At 33.7% G+C, this 23,618-nt stretch overlaps 1 protein-coding gene across 1 annotated transcript; it reads right to left on the bottom strand.

Annotated features, from left to right (window-relative positions):
* Nucleotides 1–1,846: 1,846 nt before the first annotated feature.
* RpS6 (ribosomal protein S6) lies at nt 1,847–21,654 on the bottom strand. Its single transcript, XM_067267521.1, has 5 exons — nt 21,535–21,654; nt 18,469–18,600; nt 3,095–3,305; nt 2,252–2,401; nt 1,847–2,167 (listed from the first exon to the last, which is right to left on the bottom strand). The coding sequence occupies exons 1-5, from the start codon at nt 21,538–21,540 to the stop codon at nt 1,911–1,913; spliced, it is 756 nt and encodes a 251-aa protein (XP_067123622.1). The 5' UTR covers nt 21,541–21,654; the 3' UTR covers nt 1,847–1,910.
* Between the last annotated feature and the right edge of the window lie 1,964 nt (nt 21,655–23,618).

Here is a 23,618-nt window from a genome sequence, read left to right as displayed (position 1 = left end):
ATTTCTAACACGTTGACTTATATTATAGCATGAATGAACTTATTATAGTAACATTATTGCATAAATATGCTAAAAATGAAAGTTCAAGAATGGCTACCAAGAATTTTGGCTGCAGAAGCAAATTTCTCAACTGTACCGAGTTATGGTCAGTTGTTCAACGATTTCTAATAGCATTCCCATCGTCGTATTTGTGTGAACGCGGATTTAGTGCTGTAGCAACGTTGCTAACTAAAAACAGAAATCGGCTGCAAGTTACTGAACGCGGTGACTTACGGCTGACGGCGACTCACGGAGTGTTAAGTGAATTCGACCCTGATATTAACAAACTGGTCGAAATACATCAGATTCATCCTTCACATTAGATAAGTTTTAAATTCAAAGCCTTCTTTTAATGTTAATAAAAATACTTCTAAATATGATTAAGTATGAGTTTATTTCCTCTCATTGAAACATTCTTTGATCTCAAATAGGATGTAGATCACACCCTATCCTATTCATATAATAATGCTTGTTTAAACATTATATTTGCAACTGTTTTTAAGATACGCAACAGATGGTAATGTAAAAAGGCAAGTTAAAAAATATGGGGGCACTAGGAATTTTTTTAATCTCAAAGTGGGCAGTGGGCGGTGGTCGAAATAAGTTTGAGAACCAGTGCTTTACACGTTAGGATAAACTTATGAATCCATTCTTATGTGGTTTGTAAGGTGCTGAAGTATGGTTTTATGATTGGAATACTAGGTATGAATCTATCCAATAAAATTTTGTTAGACATGCTTATTGCTTAGGGTGCAACTATGCAGACACAATGTGAAGAAATAATGAACCCACCATCCTAAGTGAGCAAGAAGAGGTGATGATGTTTCATGCTCTCGACTGTGAAACATCATCATCTCTTCTTGCCCGCTTGTGTCTGCATAATAGAACACATTCCAAATTATATGGGTGCAATTTCTTAGTAATAATCTGAAATCTATAATTGAGAATTCCTTCCATATTGTTTGTGTGCTTGCTAATCTTTCCAAAATACAAATATAGCAGTAATATTTGAAAAATCAATCCAAGTGAAAGAAATATATTCAACATGTTAGAAAAAGTTATTTTAGAGGACAGCAGTGTTATTAGTATTAAAAGTGCCTTGGATTCAGCACTTGGTTGGTTAATTTAGTGTTGACTGGATGTGACAACCTCTTGCTAATCCGGTATACAAAAATAAGAAATATGCAATTTTTCCAAGTAGGTGAATGCAAAATATTAAATAAATTTTTTTATTATTATGGCATCAGGTCGTCAGTTTATTTTGTATGGTTGGAATATTGTGTATTAATTACTATGTATAGGATTTTGTATTGAAATTGTACTAATGCACAGAATGTTGCATATATATAATAGTTATTGAACACTGTGGTCTGTTCCCCGTACACAGGGTTAAAAGAGAATTATCACAAAATATTTACTTACTTAGTACGTTTTATACTGTTCCTTGATTGTTTATTGCAGTGTTTCTCAAACTTTTTGGACCGCGAGCCCCCTTCTGCACTTAAAAATTTCAAAGGACCCCAGAAGAATGAGTATGTGTCGAAAAACATCCCGGAGGGAGGGGGTTAGGCTCGTATTTAAATATTTATATTCTTTTTATTATTTATATGTGCAATTTATTTAAGTAAAAATTATTTTATATAGTTTTTATTTCTAAACATGAACCCATAGTAAATTTATAAAATATTTGAAAAAAAATTGATCTAGAATCAATTTTTCAGCACCCCCCAAATATTTTTCATGACCCCCACTTTGAGAATCACTGGTTTATTGATCAGTTCTTAGTTAATTAAAAATGACAGCAAAATTCAGAATATTTATTTATTTTTCATTTTTTTGATAGAACTGTATTTTTTTATCATTAATCCAAATTAACTTTGACTGACAGTCCTACCAGCAGAGGAAGAACTTTCCCTCTGGGATGCGGAACGTCTCCTCCTTATTTCCTCGGCACGTTTTTCCTTTGCCTCCTTGGCACGTTGGGCCAACAGCCGAGCGTATTCTGCAGCCTGGTCTTTACGTTTCTGTGCCCTCTTGCGCTTCAAGGCCAAGCGATGACGCTTTCTCTGCAACATGATAGGAGTAACCAATCGTTGGATCTTTGGAGCCTTTGTTCTAGGCTTCTTCCCTATAACGAAAATTTAGTCACTACCCATCAACAAATACTTTTAACTCTTACATTAATATATAAAAATATTTTTGTCTAAATTACCTTCCTTCTGGGGAAGAGGTTTTCTTACTACATACTGGCGCACATCATCCTCTTTTGACAAGTTGAAAAGTTTTCTGATCTTACTTGCTCTCTTGGGACCGGAACGACGTGGAATTGTGGTGTCAGTCAAACCAGGAATATCTTGCTCGCCTAAAATTGAATTAAAGTTTAAAGATTCACATCTTGTGAATAATTCTTGACACATAAATAATTACTGTCATACAAACTCAATTCTGTTGAACAAAATAAGCTGCTAATCTGTTAGAATGGGTGGCCTTATGATTATTTACATAATCCACTGAACATTTTGTTAGAAGTTTGTTCTATGAAAATGCTACTGTATTTGTCATTTTAAAATGAAAATCAGACAAATTCAATCGAAATATGAAAAGTGCTTTCTTTTTGCTTAATTTTTTATGGCAAGTCAAAAAATTCTAAATTTATAAGACAAATTTATTTGAAAATTAACAATTGCAGTGGTTTAGTTTTCATCTTTACTTTCAGGTTTTGCCTTTGTTTAGAATTTTTTAAATAATTGATTATTATAGTTTATATGTATTATTTGTATCTTTTGGTTAGGAATAAAAAAATTCTTTATAAAAATGAAAAATTTAATTTTGTAATACTTTTTACAAAGTATTTCTCATTTCCATATTCACAGATTTTACAGAATACAACACCTGAAAGTATGAAATTTATACTATATTAACCTATAAAATGTTAGAGCTTAAAATATAAAAATTTTTTATACTTTGTATGGGAAAGTTTCTGTACAAATCAAATATAGATTATTTTGTTTGTATTATAAAAATTAATAAGAGCTAAAAAATTCATATCACAAACCTTTCTTCACAATAACCAAACATATGACGCTGAGATTAGAGTCTACAATGCATCCACGTACTGATTTACGTTTTCTCTCTCCGGTACGTCGAGGACGATAGCAGGAATGGCCTTTTGATAGCAACAATCTGACACGTCCTGCAGTCAAAACTCCCTGCTTCATTGGAAATCCTTGTTTGTCATTTCCACCACTAATTCTAACTACATAGCCCTATTGTTAGAAAAATTTACATAAAACAAGTGCATAATATTCTAATATTTCAAATATAATTCTATTCTTAAAATTTGAGATAACAAACAATTCTGTTTCAGTCTAAAAGAGTCATCCTCAGTGTAAGATCAAAGTTGAAACTTTGAAACTTTGTATGCTATGCAGCCATGCTGGCAAACTAGCCAATTGAACAAGAGATAGAGTAATTATATAGAAGGTAAGATGGGTATATAGCCGGCATTGCATTTAAATAAGTACTATTGCAACTAAATCCACACACTAAAAGTAGATGATAATGAATGACAACAGCAGTTTTACTGCCTATGGAAGCAAAAATGTGTTTACATCAACTTGTATTTTTTGGCTGTCATTTGTTAATTTTAAAAAATACCTATATGCAAGTAATGCAAAGTTTTTAATTTTTTGATTCCTTCTATCAATAGCAAATTCTTTTATTAACACCATTGATTACCAAGAATTTTAAGTAAGATTTCAAAAACTATACAACTTTGAAGTCTTGGGGTAACTGTGGAAGAGTTGTTTAGGACAAAACAGGTTGGTTGGTTAGTTGAAGTTTATTGGCACAAGGGCCACATAGGCCAAGCTGCGCCACAACTTACGGTATATATATGTACATAAATAACAATAAAAATGAACAAAACAAAAAACAAAAAACCAATAACAAAAATATACAACAGTTAAACTGTGTATAACAACAACATGTATATGGATATAAATAAATAAATAATTAAATTTCTTTATAAATATTTGTAACTTTTAGAAAATTCAATAATTTATCAACATTTGGCCTCTGGCCCAAAATCTCTTTAAAACTTGCATTTCCAAAATGCTGCCTGCGAATCCGTTCAGAGGCGATGCAATTGCTCAGTATGTGCTTAACACTTACATTACAGTTGCAATACTGACATACAGGCTGGTCATCACCCTTCAAAAGGTATTGATGAGTCAGTCGAGTATGTCCAATTCTCAAACGAGTAAGAATGACCTCAGATCTCCTGTCATAAGGTTTCTTCTGTGTCCAATTTTCTATCACAGGTTTGATCTCGTGTAGTTTATTGTGGACTTGTGCGTTCCACACATTTTGCCATCTCTCCTCTAGTCGTTTTTTAACAACTAGCTTCAAGTCACCTCCTTCAATATGCATTGTATGCTGAGAAGGACTTGCTGACTTTGCAGCTGCGTCAGCTTCTTCATTCCCTCTTATACCTACATGGCCTGGGACCCAACAAAATTTTATAGAGAAATTCCTCGCAAAAAGATGGCAAATCAGCTTACGAATTTTAATCACTATGGAGTGAAAACTAGGTTCATACGAGATCAAAGCCTGAAGTGCACTAACTGAGTCAGTGTAAATCACGCAGCAACGATGACCTTTCCTATTTATATACTTTAGGGCTAAATAAATAGCCTGCAACTCCGCAGTAAAAATGGAAGAATTCGGTGCTATTTGTTCTGCCACGATTTCATCCTGGCAAACAAAGGCTAAGCCAACATAGTCATCCGATTTAGATCCATCGGTGTATATAGGAATTAAATTCCTGTCACGATGTTGAATTTCTGCGAAGTGCTGTCTATAAACGTAGTCTGGAGTGGTTTCTTTTAAAAACTGCTTTAAGCTTAAATCAACGTTTATCACAGGAATTGACCAAGGTGATATATTATCGACCTCGACCTGCGAAATGTTGCTTGTGTCCAGGTCAATCGTGCTGCTTACATTCTCCATTCTTATGTCAAATGTAGGGACACTACTTGGGCGAGCTGCAAATAATCTCCTCAGCTGACTATCTGAACAATCAGCTAAAAGTTTATTTTGAGATCTCTGTTTAATGTAATAAAAAAGAGACAACTGTTCTCTCCTAAGAGATAGTGGAGGCTCATGAGCATCCACATACAAACTTTGTACAGGAGAAGTTCGAAACGCACCAGTGCACAAACGCAATGCTTGATGGTGGATTGGATCCAGCATCCGAAGAGTAGATTCACGTGTAGAGCCATACACAACGCATCCATAGTCCAGCTTAGAGCGAACAAGGGCCCTATAAATCCTGAGCATAGAACATTTGTCTGCTCCCCAGGATGAGCAGCACAGTACCTTTAAAAGGTTCAGAGATTTTAAACATCTACTCTTCAAATTGCGCAAGTGTGATAAAAACGTCAGTTTTTGGTCAAACACAACACCCAAAAACTTTGCCTCATTGACTATTGGGATTTTAACCCCATTTAGGTGAATTTCCGGGTCCAGGTGCAAACCACGCCTTCGGCAAAAGTGGATACAGGAGGTCTTCTCTGCATTAAAAGTAAAACCATTGATCTTGGACCAATTGTCTATGCGGTTTAGCGAGGTTTGCAGCTGTCTCTCGATGAAACCCATGTTACTAGACTGGCAGGAGATCTGAAAGTCATCCACATACAGAGTGTGTTTCACACTGGGAGGAAGACACTTAGCTATGCTGTTAATTTTTACTAGGAACAGAGTCACACTCAAAATACAACCTTGAGGAACACCTTCTTCTTGTGTGAAAGGCCTAGAAAAAGTGTTGCCCATCCTGACTTGGAATCTACGATTCTGCAGGAAGTTTTTTATAAAAATTGGCAAATTACCCCGCAATCCGAATTTGTGCAGATCACGGAGTATACCGTATCGCCAGCAGCGATCGTAGGCCTTCTCTATATCAAAAAACACAGACACTAAGTGCTGCCGTCTAACAAACGCTTCGCGTATAGATGTTTCAAGAATTACTAAATTGTCTGTGGTACTTCTGTTCCTACGGAATCCACTCTGATGTGGTGAAAAGTAGTTCTTTTCCTCTAAGAGGAACATCAGGCGTCTGTTTACCATTCTCTCGAAAAGTTTGCAGAGACAACTAGTCAGAGAAATTGGTCTATAATTAGAGGGATTCTTGTGGTCTTTACCTGGCTTGGGTATGGGAATGATGATAGATAGCCTCCAAGAGTCTGGAAAAGTATGTTCTGTCCATATTCTGTTAAACAGATTCAGAAGATTACTGAGGGAATTGTCTGATAGATTTTTAATCATGCTGTAGTGGATTTTATCCGGGCCTACAGCAGTATTCCCCGAGCGAGAGATTGCTGTACATAGTTCTATTCTGCTGAATGGCACATTATATTCCTCATTAGATGGAGAGTGGAAGTTTAGATATTGTTTTTCAGATTGCACTTTGTAAGCCTGAAAATCCTTTGTATACATACTATTGCTGGATGAGGACGAAAATGTTTCACCCAAACAATCAGCAATACCTTTTATGTCACTGATTATTGTGCCATTATTTTCCAGCATGGACAGAGAGTGAGAAGCATATTTTCCATTAATTTTATGGATTTTATCCCAGACCGCTTTTGAGCTGGTGGAAGATGTTATGCTAGATACATACTTCCTCCAAGAATCCCTTTGGCTTTGCCTCCTTATTTTTCTGGCATTTGCCTTTGCTTTTTTAAAAGCTATCAAATTCTCAGCAGTGGGGTATCTTCTGAAGATCCCCCATGCTTTCTTTTGTTTTTTAAATGCTACCTCACAATTCTGATCCCACCATGGTTTCGGATGTTTTGGATATCTGGTTGACGTTTTCCCCATTGTTTTTTCGGCTGCCTGAATAATACTCGATGTGACAACTTCTACTGCATCATTGATATCGGCAGTATTGACCATTTCCTCAGTGATGTTAGCCAAAGAGGAAAATGTAGGCCAATCTGCCGTTTCAAATTTCCAGCGTGGTGGACGGGCTGTTTCACAGCTTTCTCTGCCTCGATATTCTAAAAATATTGGGAAGTGGTCGCTGGAAAGTGGATTACATCCAACCTTCCATGTAAACGCTGAAAACAGATTTGGACTAGCTAATGTCAAATCAATGGCAGTAAATGTTCTTGTTGGGGCGTGGAAGTATGTCACTTCTCCAGTATTAAATAAATACAGTTGGTGATTGCCTATAAATCTCTCAATGGCCCTGCCTCGACGGTTTATGTCGGGACTGCCCCACATTGGGTTGTGGCCATTGAAATCACCGAGTAAAAGGAATGGAGTCGGCAGTTGTTCAACCAAGGCATCCAATTCATCTTCATCGATTCTGACATCTGGTGGCAAGTATATGGAACAAACTGTGACAGTAACGCCAATTGAAATTCTGACTGCCACAGCTTGCAGCTCTGTTGTTATTTGTACCGGTAAGGACGGGATGCGGTTTGAAACCAGTATAGCCACACCTCCGCTGGCACGGTTGTGGCTATCGTCATCCTTACGATAAAGATTGAATCCTTTTAAAGAAATATTTTCTCCAGGTTTCAGATGGGTTTCCTGGAGTGCCACACAGAGAGATGAGGTAGATAATGTCAAGTGTTTAATGTCAGAAAAGTTGTTGCGGAAACCACGACAGTTCCATTGGATTATTTTGTTATCCATTATGTGTTTGAGGCAGCATTCTTCGCAAAAGTGTCCCTCTTCAATTTCACAGAGGATTTTCCTTTTGGAGGTGAGGTTGGTTGTGGCACCTCCATATTATTCTCTTCATCAGAGATATCAGAGAACTCACTCATAGATTGAGCCTCTGATTTTTTAGATTTAGAGAGAGCTGCTTTCACTCTCTGTTTGTTTAGTGGGTTCTTACTTGCCTTCTTAGAACCCAGGTTTCTTGTTGTGACCCCTGTTTTAAGTAGGGGTGCTTTTGCTTTTAAATTCTCTTTTTCTTGTGTTTCTTTTGATGGGATCAGTAGACATTTCGCATGGCAAGTGAGAGATTCTTTCGGAGAAACTGAAATATTCGTTTGAACTGCACATGTCTTTGTGGATTTCAAAACAGCTGCGAATGTCTTCTGTTTCAATGGTGCACTTGAAGTGACCATGCGCCGAGCCTCTGGGTAAGGTATGTTGCTAACTGTTTTCACTCGTTGGATTTCTTTCTCTCTCTGCCATGCAGGGCATTTCCGGGAGTAGGCAGGATGGGCATCTTTGCAATTCACACAGCATGGAGTATTGGTACACTCAGCACTCTGGTGACCTTCACTTCCACACTGTGCACATACGCTCTTTCCTCTGCAGGATGTTTGAGAATGTCCAAACCGCTGGCATTTGAAGCAGCGCAGTGGGTTTGGAACATATGGTCGAACTGGACAGCGCAGATATCCTGCAGTAACAAATGATGGTAATGTTGGCTTTCCAAAAGTGAGAATGAGATGTTTAGTTGGTATCAACTTGCCATCACGACGAATGGAGATGCGTCGGACAGCAGTGACACCTTGATCTGAAAGACCGATCTGGATATCTGATTCATCTTCAGACATCAGATCGACCTCAGATATCACACCACGTGATGAGTTCAAACTTGCGTGTGGTGTGATGGTGACTGTTATGTCTCCTAGAGATGTCATTTTCAAAAGCTTTGCTGACTGTTGAGAGGAGGCTGCTTCTATCAGTAGGTCCCCTGACCTCAATTTTTGTATTTTCTTTAAATGTCCAATAGTTGATTCAAACAACTTTTGAATTAGGAAAGGGGAACACTTAGACATCGGTTTTTCAGTAGTACTATGTACTATGAGATAAATTGGTTGGTTGGAGGAACTGACCTCCTTTGGTTGTGATGCAATGGTGCTTGTGGTTTTTGCTTTTGATGAATCCATGTTTAAAAATAACTATTCAGCTCCTAGTGACCCCACCCACCATGGGGTCCAACAAGGGGATGCCGTCACATGGGAGACTCCCATAGACCGTCACACCAGGGTTTCCCAGGAGCTATACCCTCACAATGCAGTCAAGAAGAGCACATCTTGCCTGACGTGTCCGCCCGGTCTGCATCGATCGGTTGACTCCCAGCCGAGGTCAAGAATGACTCACCGACCAGCCGATTGACTCAAACGGAGCCTGATTTGAGCCTCCCGTTTATCCGAAGCAGGGGCCAAAGCAGTGTGTTGGGGACGTTATGTTGCCCCTCAACTACCAGGATCCCCCTTTCCGGCATACGGGACACCACGCACGGCAAACACGTGGGTGGGCGTTCAGATCCCAGGGATGGTAAAAAGGAGTTTCTAAACCATCTCTGGGAGGTCCCCTCACCACGGACAGGAACCCACATCGAGGGGTAGGACAAAACAGAGTTACTTTATTACACATGAATAGAAACACTGCTCATGTGCTGATGAAGGTGACAACAAAATTCACCATATTTGCACATTACATCTTCAAAAAAAAATAGACTGCTGTAGTATGAAAATTTCTGTAATAAACTGTAAATATTGTTTCGTTAAATAACCTTTCATAATTATGAAGATTACTAGTTTAATGTTAATTTGAACTATTCCATATTACCTCAAAACACACCCTGTCTTATCCTACCAATGGGACAAGATGGGATATTTGATGTGATTTCACAAACATTTTCCTTTGCAGTTGAAATAATTAAGTTAATTGTAAAAAAAAATAACTTTTTCTATTATTGAGTTATTTAAACCCAGGGAAAATATAATTAATTAGAAGTGGGCAAGATAAAAAAGTTCCTTAACTATCCCACTTTATAAATAATAAAGTAAGATCACTAATAGACAACAGAATTACCTGCTTATATAGCAGGTAATTCTATTATCTATTAGTGATCTTTCTTTATTACCTATTTTGTGTTTTAATTCTTATGTTTAAGGTTGGAAATCTAATATTAACATCAAAGATCTTTTTAAACTTCTTTATGGGGAACATTATATGCATTTCAGATTAAAGAGGGATCGTTAATTACCCTCCAATGTTACCATATAGAATGTGTCACATTTTTCTGAAAACAAAAAATCCAGTTACAACTGATCAAATATCTATTTTTTGAGTGACAAAAGAGACCTCACAGGCACACAGAGTTCAGCTTATAGATGATATTACACACATTTAAGATCTTATTTCTTTCTTTTTCATTCAATTTATTATTCTTATTCTCTGTTGGGTTATTTAACCCAGAGATTAATCCTATCAATTTAAATTGAGGTTCCAATATAGTGTCAATGTACCCATTCATAACAAGAAGTATGGTCTATAAAGCATTAAATAAACAGAAATAGAAGAATCTGAAATAGATTTAATAAAATTTGTATTTGAAAATAATAATTATACACAAATAATGATGGAATATATAGATGATAAAATTAAAAATATAAAAAGGTATAGTGCATTATACATGTTATGTTGATGACATATTGATACTGTTTAATAAGAATATAATAGAAGATACACAATAACAGCTTTCTGTTTAGAATGTATAAAAAAAAGGTTGTAATACAGATAAAAAATTAAACAGATAAAATTAAATACAGATAAAAAACCTACTAATTAAATTCATATAGCCCATCATATATTTACAAAAATAATTTTGTCACAGAATTATGAAAAACTTATTGTAGAATAATGTTAACAACAGACAGAGATAAAGATATTACTAAAATATATAGAAAATATTTAATGATTATCCAAAATATTTATTTGATAAATGGAAAAAAGAATATTGAAAAAAATAGATTCTGGGTTAAAAATAAAAGAACAATTTTATAGTTTTCCTTACATAAAAAGACTGTTTGAAAAGCAAAAGAATAAACTAAACATTACAGGAATAAAAAAGAAAAAATTAAGTGAAGAAAATTAAATAAAACAGGCATATTATGTGAAGTGAAATGGGATTATAATAGAAATGCAGAAGTATATATTGGAGAAACAGGAAAACAACTGGAAACACAAATAAAAGAACATGTTGGTGTTAAGACAAACAACAATGGTCTCCGTGGATAATAAATCAAAGTGAAAATAAGTGTAAGCTAATAGAAAATAATTGTAAAATATTATTGTATGAAAGAACTATAATTATTTTTTTTATAAAGAACAATTGTCATAACCAAAAAACTGTAAATGCTAATAAATCTGAACACAGGTATAACTGTGTCTCCAGAACAGCACATTATTGTACAGTACATGGCATTGATACAAAATGACAATCAATTGTCAGAAAGTTGAAATTTGTAAATAATTTAAATACAATGAATATTTAAACAATATATAATTATAACTTGTTTGACAATTGCTAGAACATATAAGTGATACTGATGAGGATTATTGTGATAAATGCATTTTGATTTAACAAAAATATTAAATAAAAATTGATTTACTTCTTTTTTATTGTTTTTTGGTGTTTTATTTAAAACAGTTTTATCTTGAACAGCCAGAAAAGATAATTATTTGAACAAAAGTTTGTATTTTTAACATAAAAAAAGTTTTTCAGTTGATTCTTGTATTTTTTTTTTAAAAGACCTAGTTTAACCTTATTATACTTTTGAGTTTTAATTGCTAAGTATATTGCTCCCAAAGAGAATGTACTGTACGGTATACGTTCAGTAAGGAATTGTTTTTAGAAGAAATAAGGCAGCCTTCAACTAAGTGGTTTTCTGTATAGCCTATCCTACTATATACACCGTGTGCCTTTGGAGCAGTCACTGAAAGCAAAATACAAAATAATAAACAGTGTACAGTTTAATGCTTGAGATGGTGACTTCTAAAGTATTGAAAAAAAAACGCATTAAAAAAAATCTCACGAAACTTCACGAATGGCTGTAAATAATAGTTTTCGCGACACAATTAAAAAATATTTTTTTATGCGGTCAACAGGGACCGCATAAAAAAAAGTCTCACATAGAAAATAACTCAAAACCGTACGAAATAGAATTTATTGACAACAGATGTCAGCACTTGACTGCATCGTCTGGTCTATCGTCTGTTTTACATATTTTTGTCCAGGTGGTGTTTTGTTGACTTAAAAAGTAAATTATTTCATTTTTTCGCATATTCCTGCAATAATATTACTATAATAAGTGCATTTATGCTATAATAAGTTTATTTAGCTATAATAAGTCAAACGTAAGACATGACGAATCGCACGAGACTAGTCGCCAACTATACCGCACAAATTAAAAATTCGCATTAAAAAAATCGCACAAATAAAAATCGCACATAAAAAGAGCGCATAAAAACAGGTTTGACTGTAATAAACAGTGTACAGTTTAATGCTTGAGATGGTGACTTCTAAAGTATTGCTTTTTTGTTCCATTTCTGTTAAAAAAAATCACTGTAAATATATGTAAACAACCAAGCTCAGATATTCTGTAATAATCATATTAGTTTCCAGATTATTCAGACTATAGTTTGGATAACTTAGCAGTTTAACCATCGTATATTAATTGTTATCTCATACTAGCATTAACTTTATTAAATTTAATGATTATCAATTCAAAGTAACAAAATTGAAACTGAAGATGACATTAAAGTGGTTTAAAACTAAAACAAACAAAAAGGTAATGTAGAAATTAACAATAATTAAACAACTTTCAATGTGAGCACGTTAGAAAAGACAATAGCTTAGTACAGGATGTACACGTATTTATGTATATTAGCGAGGTTGAGGCTGAAGTTTTCAATGCAAAAATGTGTACGTTGGATGTTCAGTGCCGCTTTCCTGTAAGCCTAGAAGTTTGGCAATGGCCTTTGGAATGTCGAGCATGATTCCACTGACTTTCCAAACGCCATTGCCAAACTTCTAGGCTTACAGGAAAGCAGTGCTGAACCAGTCCGACATGTACGTTTTTTGCGTTGAAAACTTTGGCCTCAACCTCGCTATTGTCTACCACTAATGCATATTTGAAGATACTCTGTATGTATGGTACAATATTTAGTCTTAAGGAGTTTGCTACTGAAAAATTCATTCCTTTACTCACTGTTTGCCTCCATAATTTGACTGCAGGTGCTTATAAACTGTCACAATTATGTAAATTAAATATAAAAATAAATACAATTTATCACTTTTTATGACTAATTTCCTTTGTTCAGTGATAGTAATAAAATTATTTTCTGTTTAATTTTTTCCAAAATATTAAAATTAATTTTTTTTTGCTTTCTTACAATTTTGTATTAGACTGACCCATTTAAATTAAAAGAATTAAGATTTATTATAAAATACAACTTATTGTACAGTTTAAATAACATTACTAAATGGTGGTTTATGAATTAATTTTTTAATAAATACTTGCAATTATGATATTTATCAAGGTTAGGGAACTGTGATTATTAAGGCAAATGAGTGGAATTTAAAGTCAGAATATAACCTGCAACTCTTCAAAATTTTCAAACACAGAAAACACCCACCAAAAAAAAATTTGTCTTCCAATTTTACATGATCTCAATATTTCTGCAAGAGATGCAAGTTTGCAAGGCCACCATTTTTTGACAGGTATGATGATATGGGTATGAACCAGTCATGTAAAATGACATAGTATGTGTATGCTGGCAATGACAAGCAATTGAAGTGTCAGGTTACCCCTTTCTTGCACAGCCAAAATCATGGTCAGAAGAAAAATACAAAACAGTACTTTCTGAATTTTCTTACATTTTTGTGATGTAAAAATGTCAACTAGTCCTTCTGTTGATAGATTTCAATAATTGGAAAGCATTACCCCAAGGGAACATTTCCTTTAAGCTGATCACTTAGTACGGTTTCTGTGACAAGCTAAGGTCAAGAGAAGTGACACTTTAATGACTTAAGAAAGTTGGTATAATGAGAAAAAGCTACAGATCGTGAATATCCTAATACAAGATGTAATCAAAAATTCCAGGAACTTGATCACAGAAAGCAGACTTGAACATCTTATTTCATTCATGCCAATTAGTATTGCATGAAATGGGATACTAGAGTAATTACAACAAGGATAGATGATCACGTGACATAGGTGTCGCGCATATCGATACAGTTGTAAACAAGCTGTTCCGTTTGAAGGATAGCTTACTTTATAATAAAGGAAGAACAAAATATTTTTTAGGAAGGTTAACAACGGTACAATTAAAGGAAGAATTAAAAAAGTACAATGCCAAGTTAGCTGGTAGAAAAGCCGATTTAATAGAAAGGTAAGTTAAAATAATCTACATCTATATTTTTATCGTTAATTATTACATTTATAATTTCAAGTCATTATAACTATTACATGATAAGGTAACTTACCAGTAGATGAAAGTTTTAAGAATAAGATTTCACAAAATGCACATTTTTCGTCTATAAAAACATTTAAAGATCAGTAAAGTTCTCATTGATTCCTTTCACATTTGTCTAACCAATACATAAGGTCAAAACTTTAATTAAAATAAATTTTTTTTCCTTTGGAATATGGTCATGTACTGAGCCTGATATATTATAACCAATTTATATCAGTATCTGAAATGTTAACTGTACCAATAGGTTATCACTGTAATTTAGAACAACAATCAATACAAACAAAACTACTTTCTATGAAGTTCTAAGACAATATAAGAGATATATATCTTAATCTTTTACCAAGAGAAAACAATATTTGGAGTATTTAAAATAAATATAATCAAAATGTCTTTTTATTGGTCACAAGTCATCTTGTTTCAATAATTTAATGCAATAAGACTAATTTCTTCACAATAAACTTTTTTGCCCATTTTCTTTTACTAAATCTGGCATACACTATATTATATGCCATATTTAGGTGCTTGTCAATACTGTTCAGTTACCTTATACTGTTTATTTTTATATTATATGTAATATATTAAGGTAAGAATATAATATATAATAATAATTTTTGCCTTTCCTGTCAATGAGACAGAAAAAACTAAATAAAATATTGGTGATCATATCTTAACTAGTTATTAAACTTGTTTACAATAATTTTCAGGTTACTGGCATATGAGAGGAATCAGGAAACTCATAATTTTTCTATATCCTGTGATAGCTCTCCTGAACTCAAACTTCCTGATTCATCTGAATATAAGGATCTCTCTCCAAGTTTACAAATACCAGTTTTGACTATAGAGACAATTGATGCCTACATGGAGATGTCAGATCAAAGAATGCCACTGTCTGCTGTGCAGATGTATTTTAATGAATTCTTATTAATAATAAGAGGAACAAAAGAGAAACATTTTTTTATATTTTAAAGGTAATGTAAAATCTGAATTAATCAAGGGGAACAGATTTACACAGATTTAGTAATTACAGATGATGGGGTTATAGAAAATGTAATATGTGAATGTACAGCAGGTAAAGGGCCTAAAGCGTATTGCAAACATGTATGTGTAACACTATTGGCAATAGAAGAATATGGAAGAACAGGCACATATGAAGTGTCACAAAACATGCACACAGGTTCTGCAAACATTCCATCAGCCTACCCGCCAACATAAAGGTTCCCCAGTTAAGGCTAATGAGCTTCCATTTCATTTATTTAAGAAGAGAGGAATGAAAAGAAAATTATTGGAAAGACATAAAATTTGACCCCAGACCATCTGGCAGTACAATCCCTGATTATACAAACTTTGTTATTAATTTGGCAATGAACATGCAAAGTGGTTGTGCAATACCGATATTGCAATTAAGGCAACCAGCAAACATGAAGGCTTTAGAATCAGATCATGATTATTGCAAAAGCACAATGTCTGAAATGTTTTTTAAGTGCTTTACATGTAACTGAAGCAAGTAGGGAGTACATAAAACATTTGGAAAAAGAGACCAGATTACAATGAAAAAGTGCAGTTTGGAAGAAGGAACATTTGTTGCATTTGACATCTTCAAACTTTGGAAAAGTTTGTAAATTAAAATCAACAGACAGAGTAAAATTGTGTGGCTCATTACTGTCAAGTAGGCCAATAAAAAGTAAGGCAATTTCTCACAGCTTAAGGTATGAAAAAAAGAAAGCAATTGAAACATATTCTTTTGTAAATACTCCTGTGAAAGAATGTGGCATGTTTCTTCATTCAAAATACCCATTCTTAGCTGCAAGTCCAGATGGGCTAGTGGATGATGATAAAATATTAGAAGTTAAATGTCCTTACTCCAATTTTAAACTTCCTGTGAATGTGCTAAAGATACCATATTTGGAATGTACTGATGACAAAATTACTTTAAAACGGAATCATGATTATTTTCATCAAATCCAAGGACAATTAGCAGTGACAAATAGACAAGTTGCTCATCTGTTTATTTACACAAAAAGTGACTTCAAAGTTTGTATCATTCCAAGAGATAATAAATTCATTGCAGACATGATTGAAACACTAATTATGTTTTTCCATGAGCATATTAAGCCAGTTCTTTTTTTAAAAAAAAATGTTTTATAAACATTAAGTTTATAAAATAATTGAGCTAATTGTTATTTTACAATTTGAGTTTATGTAAAATTTTTCTAGATGGTGTATAGTGTGAATTTTTTTAAATAATAAAAAGAGATTTTGTTTTAAAGATTAAAATTCTTTTATTAGCTTACAAATATTTATTCAACTATAGTACAAATTTTAAAACCACTATATTACTTTGAATTGAAGTTCCACAATGAAGAGCTTACTGTGTATGATAGTATACATTCTTAATCTTAGAATTTATAAACAGACAAAAATTTAAAAATACTATAGATGGAAAACTTAAATTAGGCTAGGGTCTAGAATGGAAAAAAATTATATACGGTATTAATAGAGAGCTAGACTAACAGTGAAACAAATTAAGAATCTCTGCCAACAATGCATGGTCTAAAATTGCATAACATAAAACATATAAATATAATTTCACTGCCAAGTTTCGTTACTGCCGGATGCATGTGTTGCCTCAAAATTTTATATGTACAGTACGTGAGTATGAGCCATTCCTATAATACGTTCAATATGTATTCTTTTACTAGATGTTTTTCTGTCTCGAGATGACAAACTGCTGCTCAGCTGTGCTTTTCCTCTCATAAAAGTGGGTATATTTACCACAACTTCTTTAGTAATTAGTTATTCCTGAATGTTAAAAACCTCCATCAGCCATTACCCAGTCTTAAAAATAATTATTGGATTTTCGTTTAAAGAATTAACAAATCGTACTTTAGAACCGACAACATATCGCTTAGTCTGTTTACAACCTCGTCGATACTTAGCGCAGCAAGTAGATTGCATGAAATGGGATACTAGAGTAATTACAACAAGGTTAGAGACCTAATGTAAGCATTAAGAGATAAAGAACCCCAATGCTTATATCTCTGCAGCTTCTAATATTTTCCCTATATCAAAGGAGCATAGAAGTGTTTTGGAACAAAAACAAATGGAGGAGATTAGGAAAACATTGTTATGCCTGATATTTAGTGACTAGGAACAACTGATGAAAGCCAAAGTGAAAGGTTGAAGCAACTAGCAGGTGACTGAATACAGTAATACCTCAGTTTTTGTCGATTGTCTTGGATTTCGTTGGTGTGATCAAGTGACCTCGCTGCTAATTTTGCAGAAACAAAGGGTGACCCATGCGTTTTCTGGCACAGTGTGGCGTTATTTCTTTTTGTGTGAACATTACCCCATGACGGCCCACCATTGGCCAACAGTTCTGTTCCCCGAACACTGGCAGTTCGATTGTGGGTTCGCCAGTGTGGGGTGGCCGCATGAAGTTTTCTGGATTTTCTCGTCTAACGCCCGAATAGGGACCAGTTACCCTTAAACAGATTTCCTGAATGGCATTATTCCCCTCGATACTACCACCATAAACGCATACAACTACTATCACATGACAATTACGTCACACTTTACCACAGGGTGATATAGGCTAGAAGCTCATGTCCAACTAGCTTCTACAAGACAAGACATTACCCCGAGTGTCTAGCTGAACAATTCCATTGCTTTCATCTTAATGCTAAGTAATATAAAAGACTAATTTCTTATTGCTTTTAATGTTTAAAGCTATATTAATTCTCTATAAAATATGTTTTTGGTATGCATTTTGGAGTATCTAGAACGAATTAATTGGATTTACATTGATTCATATGGAAATAATTGCCTCAGGCTTTATCGGTTTTGGATTTTGCCGATTGTTTTTGGACAGATTATCAATGAAAACCAAGGTATCACTGTATTCTATAATTACTTGCATTTATGTTCAGTTTTGAAAGAATTTTCTGATTTTACACGGATTTCAGTTACCTTTTTTAAATATTTATAAATACTTTTTGTCTAATAATGCTTTAATACTGATTCTATTAATCCGAACCAGCAATGTATTCAATATATTACTATTAATATTTGATGCAAAAATATTTTTTTTGAGTTGAATAAAATTCTCAGTTACAATATAATTATCAAAAACTTTACCTTCCATTCATCTCCAAGTGCATCTGCTTCAACTTCTTGTCCCATTCTTTTTTCATAAAATATGCGCACTTTGCGTTCATCATCAAACTCAATTAATTTTTGACAGCCAGTTGCCGGATAAGATATATTTAACTAATAAGAAAATATTAATTAAAAATTACAAATATAATAATACATCAAAAGTTACAATAAGAAAACTGAAATAAAGGTATTATTTTATTAATAACTCAGCATGTTTGCTATAAAATATTAAACACGAGATGCTTGAGTGCTAGACACGAAAAGCCCTAAAAAGATAAAAATATCTCTATTTGTGTCATTTATTCACATTCATTGTTTACTATTGATTTAATGAAGCATCCAAATTTACACAAAGTGATAGTTTCAATGAAAAATGACTGACAATATTTAGTAAATACATAAAATGCCTTCACTTTTTGTCATGTCCAATCACAAAGAACAGTCTTCCATTGTAAAGATAACCCTTTTAGTTATTGCCTTGTCACCACTGAACTTTTTAAACTGTTTTGCATATTTTTGCAGAGGCATAATAATAAAAGGTTATCTCTGCAATGGTAGACTTAGACTGTTCCTGGTGATTGGACATGACAAAAAGTAAAGACATTTTAGTTTCTTCAATGTATTTGTTAAATCATGATTCTTTTTGTCAGCAAGTTATTTGGTTTGTTTGAGAAATTATGCATGTACAGGAGAGCATCGATTATCCGACTCAATTGGGGACTGGGGTTGGTTGGATAACTGAAAAAGTATGAAAAAAATACATTATTAGTATAGTATATTAGTATATCGCTATTAACCTACTTTGCGTTGAATTTTTATCGATGTTAAGCCTAACAAAATTTTTTTAAAATAATAATTGTCGTTAAAAATAATAACTTTTTCGTTAAAAATTATTTCTTTATTTTGCACGAAATAAATACAGTACTGTACTGTATATTGAAAATTACAGTATAAAAACAAAATATAATATATATATATATTGGGGTTACATATTTTACATAAAGTAGGCCTATACATTAGAAAAAGAAGTCCAAAATTTTCTTTTGCTTCACAGCTGAGATTCGTTTTTTTGCCGCTAAATCTCGCACAGGTTTTAAAAAAAGCAATTGGATAGCATCGTTAAACTTTCTTTCTTCTTGTTAAAATTAAGCTTCGTTTAAATACTGGCCTCTCTTTCATGGTCGAGCCATGTTGCCAGCTAAAACACGCAAAATTTAACAAAAATAATATTAAAGTAGCCAAGACATACCCAAATATTGTAGCACCACATCACTAGTGGACATTTGAATTTGCCGACTAGAACGCAGTCAGTTAACCGATGTGACAGTTGACCGGGGGTCGGATAATCGATGCTCTAGTATATAACCAATTATAGTCCCTACATCAAAAGTGTTACAATGTGTGTAATATTAAAATTCACATTATTATTAATTATCTGCATTTTGGGCCATTGGGCGTATTCAAAATCTCAGCATTAATCCAGTGAGATGCTAAAGGAAGTGATGTAACTACTGGCGTTTTCTAGAGAACACAAATGCTGACTGTCAGGAATTTCGAGAGAGAAAAACAAGAAAAATGGTGATGTGGACTTCCACATTACGTTAAATTTCTTTTTGAACTTATTTAATGGAAATGAAAAATAGCTTAATGAAAAATGAATATTTCAATAATATAAATCAGAAACCGCACACCGGGTTGTATAACACAAATTCTACCTACTTGAACCTGTAACCGGTGCATATGAAGTTTATTCTTCCAAAACAAACGTTTTCTTAACCCCTTCTGGGTTCTTCTTGAGGTAAAACTAGCTGGATCAAAATTGGAATAAGAAAATTTGAAATAACCTGAATGATGTTAGTTTTCGAATGTCCAGTTCGTTTGCATATTCGGTCACATGATGTGTTGAAAAGTATTTGAATTTGACCATCAACCTCCAAACGGTAACGAGAGTTAGGTCAACATACATAAAATACGAGATTGAAAAATAAATGATTAATAAAATACACACACATTGTCAAGCATTTTTCTTTACCAAAATTGATATTATAATGCTATCTCTCCATATGTAGTAATGCTTGCCATGCCATGGAAAGGCTAATTTCGTCCCTCATATTAATGCATGTGGATGTGCAATAAGCTTTAAAAATTTCAATTTCCTCTAACCATTTTAGGTGGTCAATGTCTGGTGTGGTAACAATTAATTGCACTTGTGTGAAGTCTGCCACGATTTTGGGGTCGGTGGTGTAAGTGGAGAGTGAGGTGGTGCATGCAACTGGAAGTTAACTGAGATTTTGAACGTGCCCATTGTTAACAACCTGGAGGGTTATCAGAAAATACAACTCTTTTTTGCAACAAAACATGAACTAAACAAAGCCACCAGAAAATGGTTTAATGATTTCCAGCTATCAACTTGAAAGCTGTTTCAAACATGACAAAAAAAGAAAAAAAAATTCAAGACGTGTAGGAAATGGAAGGGAGCATACATGTGACTTCCAATTTACACATATTAGGGCCTTGTTTGTTTGATCCAAAGAACAAACAAAGTCCCAATGTGTGTAAAAGTAAAAGTGTATACTTTCTCGACGAAACGAACAAGCCTAGGAAATTTGCACCAATTACTACAAAATAAAAGAACGAAGTTCTTCATTTAATGTGCATACAAATTTTACGAAATTCAATGAACTATGTCCGAAATAATAATCACGCTAAATTCATCTTTCGGATTCGCATTGGGGAGATTCAATCGGAGAGACACGTGTTATCTTCTCTATTTAACCTGTGTTTAATTTTTTCATTTAAGATAAAATACGTGTTGTATTGTTATCATTATTAACTAATTTATTTTTTTTTAAATCGATATCAAATCTGTGCAAATAAATCGAGAAGAAATAGCGTCGAATTCTGAAACATCCCGTATTCACGATTCAATCCATTTACATCTAACTCTAAAATAGTTAATTATTCACCATATTTTAATAAGATGTTAGAATATAGATTATATACGTTCATACAGGGTATAATTCTAAAAAACAAATCGGTACAAACCTTCATTTTGCTTTGTTATATTTCACGATAACTTCTACTTTCCGCACATCGACAAAAATGGACGTCACCTATGCCGAATTCCCGTCAGAAGTCGCTTCTAACCAGCGTTGCCAGATGTTTTGTGTTTGTAGCCAAAAATTTTCTAAAAAATAGCGCAAAATTAGCCAACACAAAAAAATTCCTTTTTAATAACAAGAGCTTTGACAATAAAATAAAAAAACACACCATTCATGCTTTACCAGTAATAACTTTAATCACAATAAATGTTTTCGGCCAATTTACGGGCCTGTAAACTGATCGGAAATAAGGATCGCAAGACTCAAAATACATGCATACACTGTAATTTACTATGTGGAGAACACTCATTTTATCCGCAAAGCAGATTGCAACGAATTATGCAACAAGTGATCTTGTATTAATTAAATTATCAACAACCGTGAAGGCAGATAATAGTGAGGGCTAATCAGACCAATGATGGGCACAAACGCTCAGGGATCAAGTGAAAACAATTTAATAAACACAAAAGAAAATAAAATTACTACATAAGTATGGTATTTATTTAAGTAATTTTATTTTCTTTTGTATTTATTAAATTGTTTTCACTTGATCCCTGAGCGTTTGTGCCCATCATTGGTCTGATTAGCCCTCACTATTATCTGCCTTCACGGTTGTTGACAATTTCATTACTATAATTATACTAAGGGCTAGAAGCTACTTTTGTAATAATTTTAAGTGATCTTGCCAAGATGGACTATAAAAAATTAATTTTTTTATGTAACATTCTTAATAGTTATTAATTTGCTATTTCAAAGGATTTATCAAACTACAATTATTTAATTAATTTGAAAGTTGACTAATAGATTTCTTTATTAAGCCAATACGTACTGTACACTAATAATAACAATAGTTAACGAATACCTACATTCCACAGTACAGAAAGTAGACTACAGAAACAAATTAAAATATTAAAAACATGTTAAATTTATCATCTAACATAGCATAAGGAAAAGTTAAAATCACATTCAAAACATCTTTTAAAACAGAAAAACAAAAACCAAATTGATGAAGGGTATTGATGAACCCAAAATGCCCATATTAATTTAATAAAGAAATTTCAGCCAACTTTCAAATTAAATAACTGTGGTTTGATAAGTTCTTTGGAATAAGAAAATTAAGATGTCAACCCATCGCCCTGGAAGCCCGGGATATATCCGATCAAATCAAAAACACCCCAGAAACTTTTTGTAGGGGGTCAATCCGGATATATTGGGCCCCGTCTCTTACTACCCGGTTGCCCAACTGTGGACCTGGCCGGATCCATAATGGACTTACTATAGTCACTCTTAGTGCCCACAGACCGAAAAGACTTTTAAAAAACCAGTAAGAGTTTATTAAGTTTTGATAATTTAAGAGAAAAACTAAAATCTCTGCATAAGAAACCGTCTCAAAATTATATAGACTATATTTAATATCAAATATTGTAAATTAAAACAAATAATAAACAATTCATAAATAAAACCTAATTTTATAGTTGCCAATTCTCTTCCTTTGGAAGCGGTCTTCAGCCCGTCAGTCTAAGCTAGAAATTCTCCGCCTTTTTGAGATAGCACAACACTTTTATGTTTTAATGCATTGTCTTCGCAAACATGGATTAACAATCAACACTAAAAATTCTAAGTTTGCTTGCACGGTGCTTTTTATGCTGAATTCAGCTGGCTTCTCTAGCGTAGTCGAAAATGTTCCGCATGCTTCTTCCTGTTTTATTGGTCAGAGTAGAGCAGCGACTGGAATAAACACTAGACTCTACTCTTTATTCCAGTCGCTGAGAGTAACTAAACTGCACTCTCTTCTTTCTGTACTGACCGAAAAGAGTAGCGATCTGCTCTAAATATGGCGGCCCACTAGTGGCCAAGTGGTTCTGTTCCCTGAACATTGGGAGTTCTATCGTGGTATTGCGCCTCGCCAGGACGGGCAGGTCACATGAAGTTTTCCGGGTTTTCTCCACTCTGTAACGCCTAAATAGGGGCCAGTTACCCTTAAAAGACCTCCCGGAAGGCATCCCCCTAGGCAGATCGCCCAAGTGT

The sequence above is a fragment of the Centruroides vittatus genome, unplaced genomic scaffold (assembly GCF_030686945.1).
Source record: "Centruroides vittatus isolate TY-2023 unplaced genomic scaffold, ASM3068694v2 contig_3051, whole genome shotgun sequence".
NCBI classification, from domain to species: domain Eukaryota; kingdom Metazoa; phylum Arthropoda; class Arachnida; order Scorpiones; family Buthidae; genus Centruroides; species Centruroides vittatus.
Note: the sequence above shows the minus strand (reverse complement) of the source record. Positions and strands in the feature narration are given on the sequence as shown.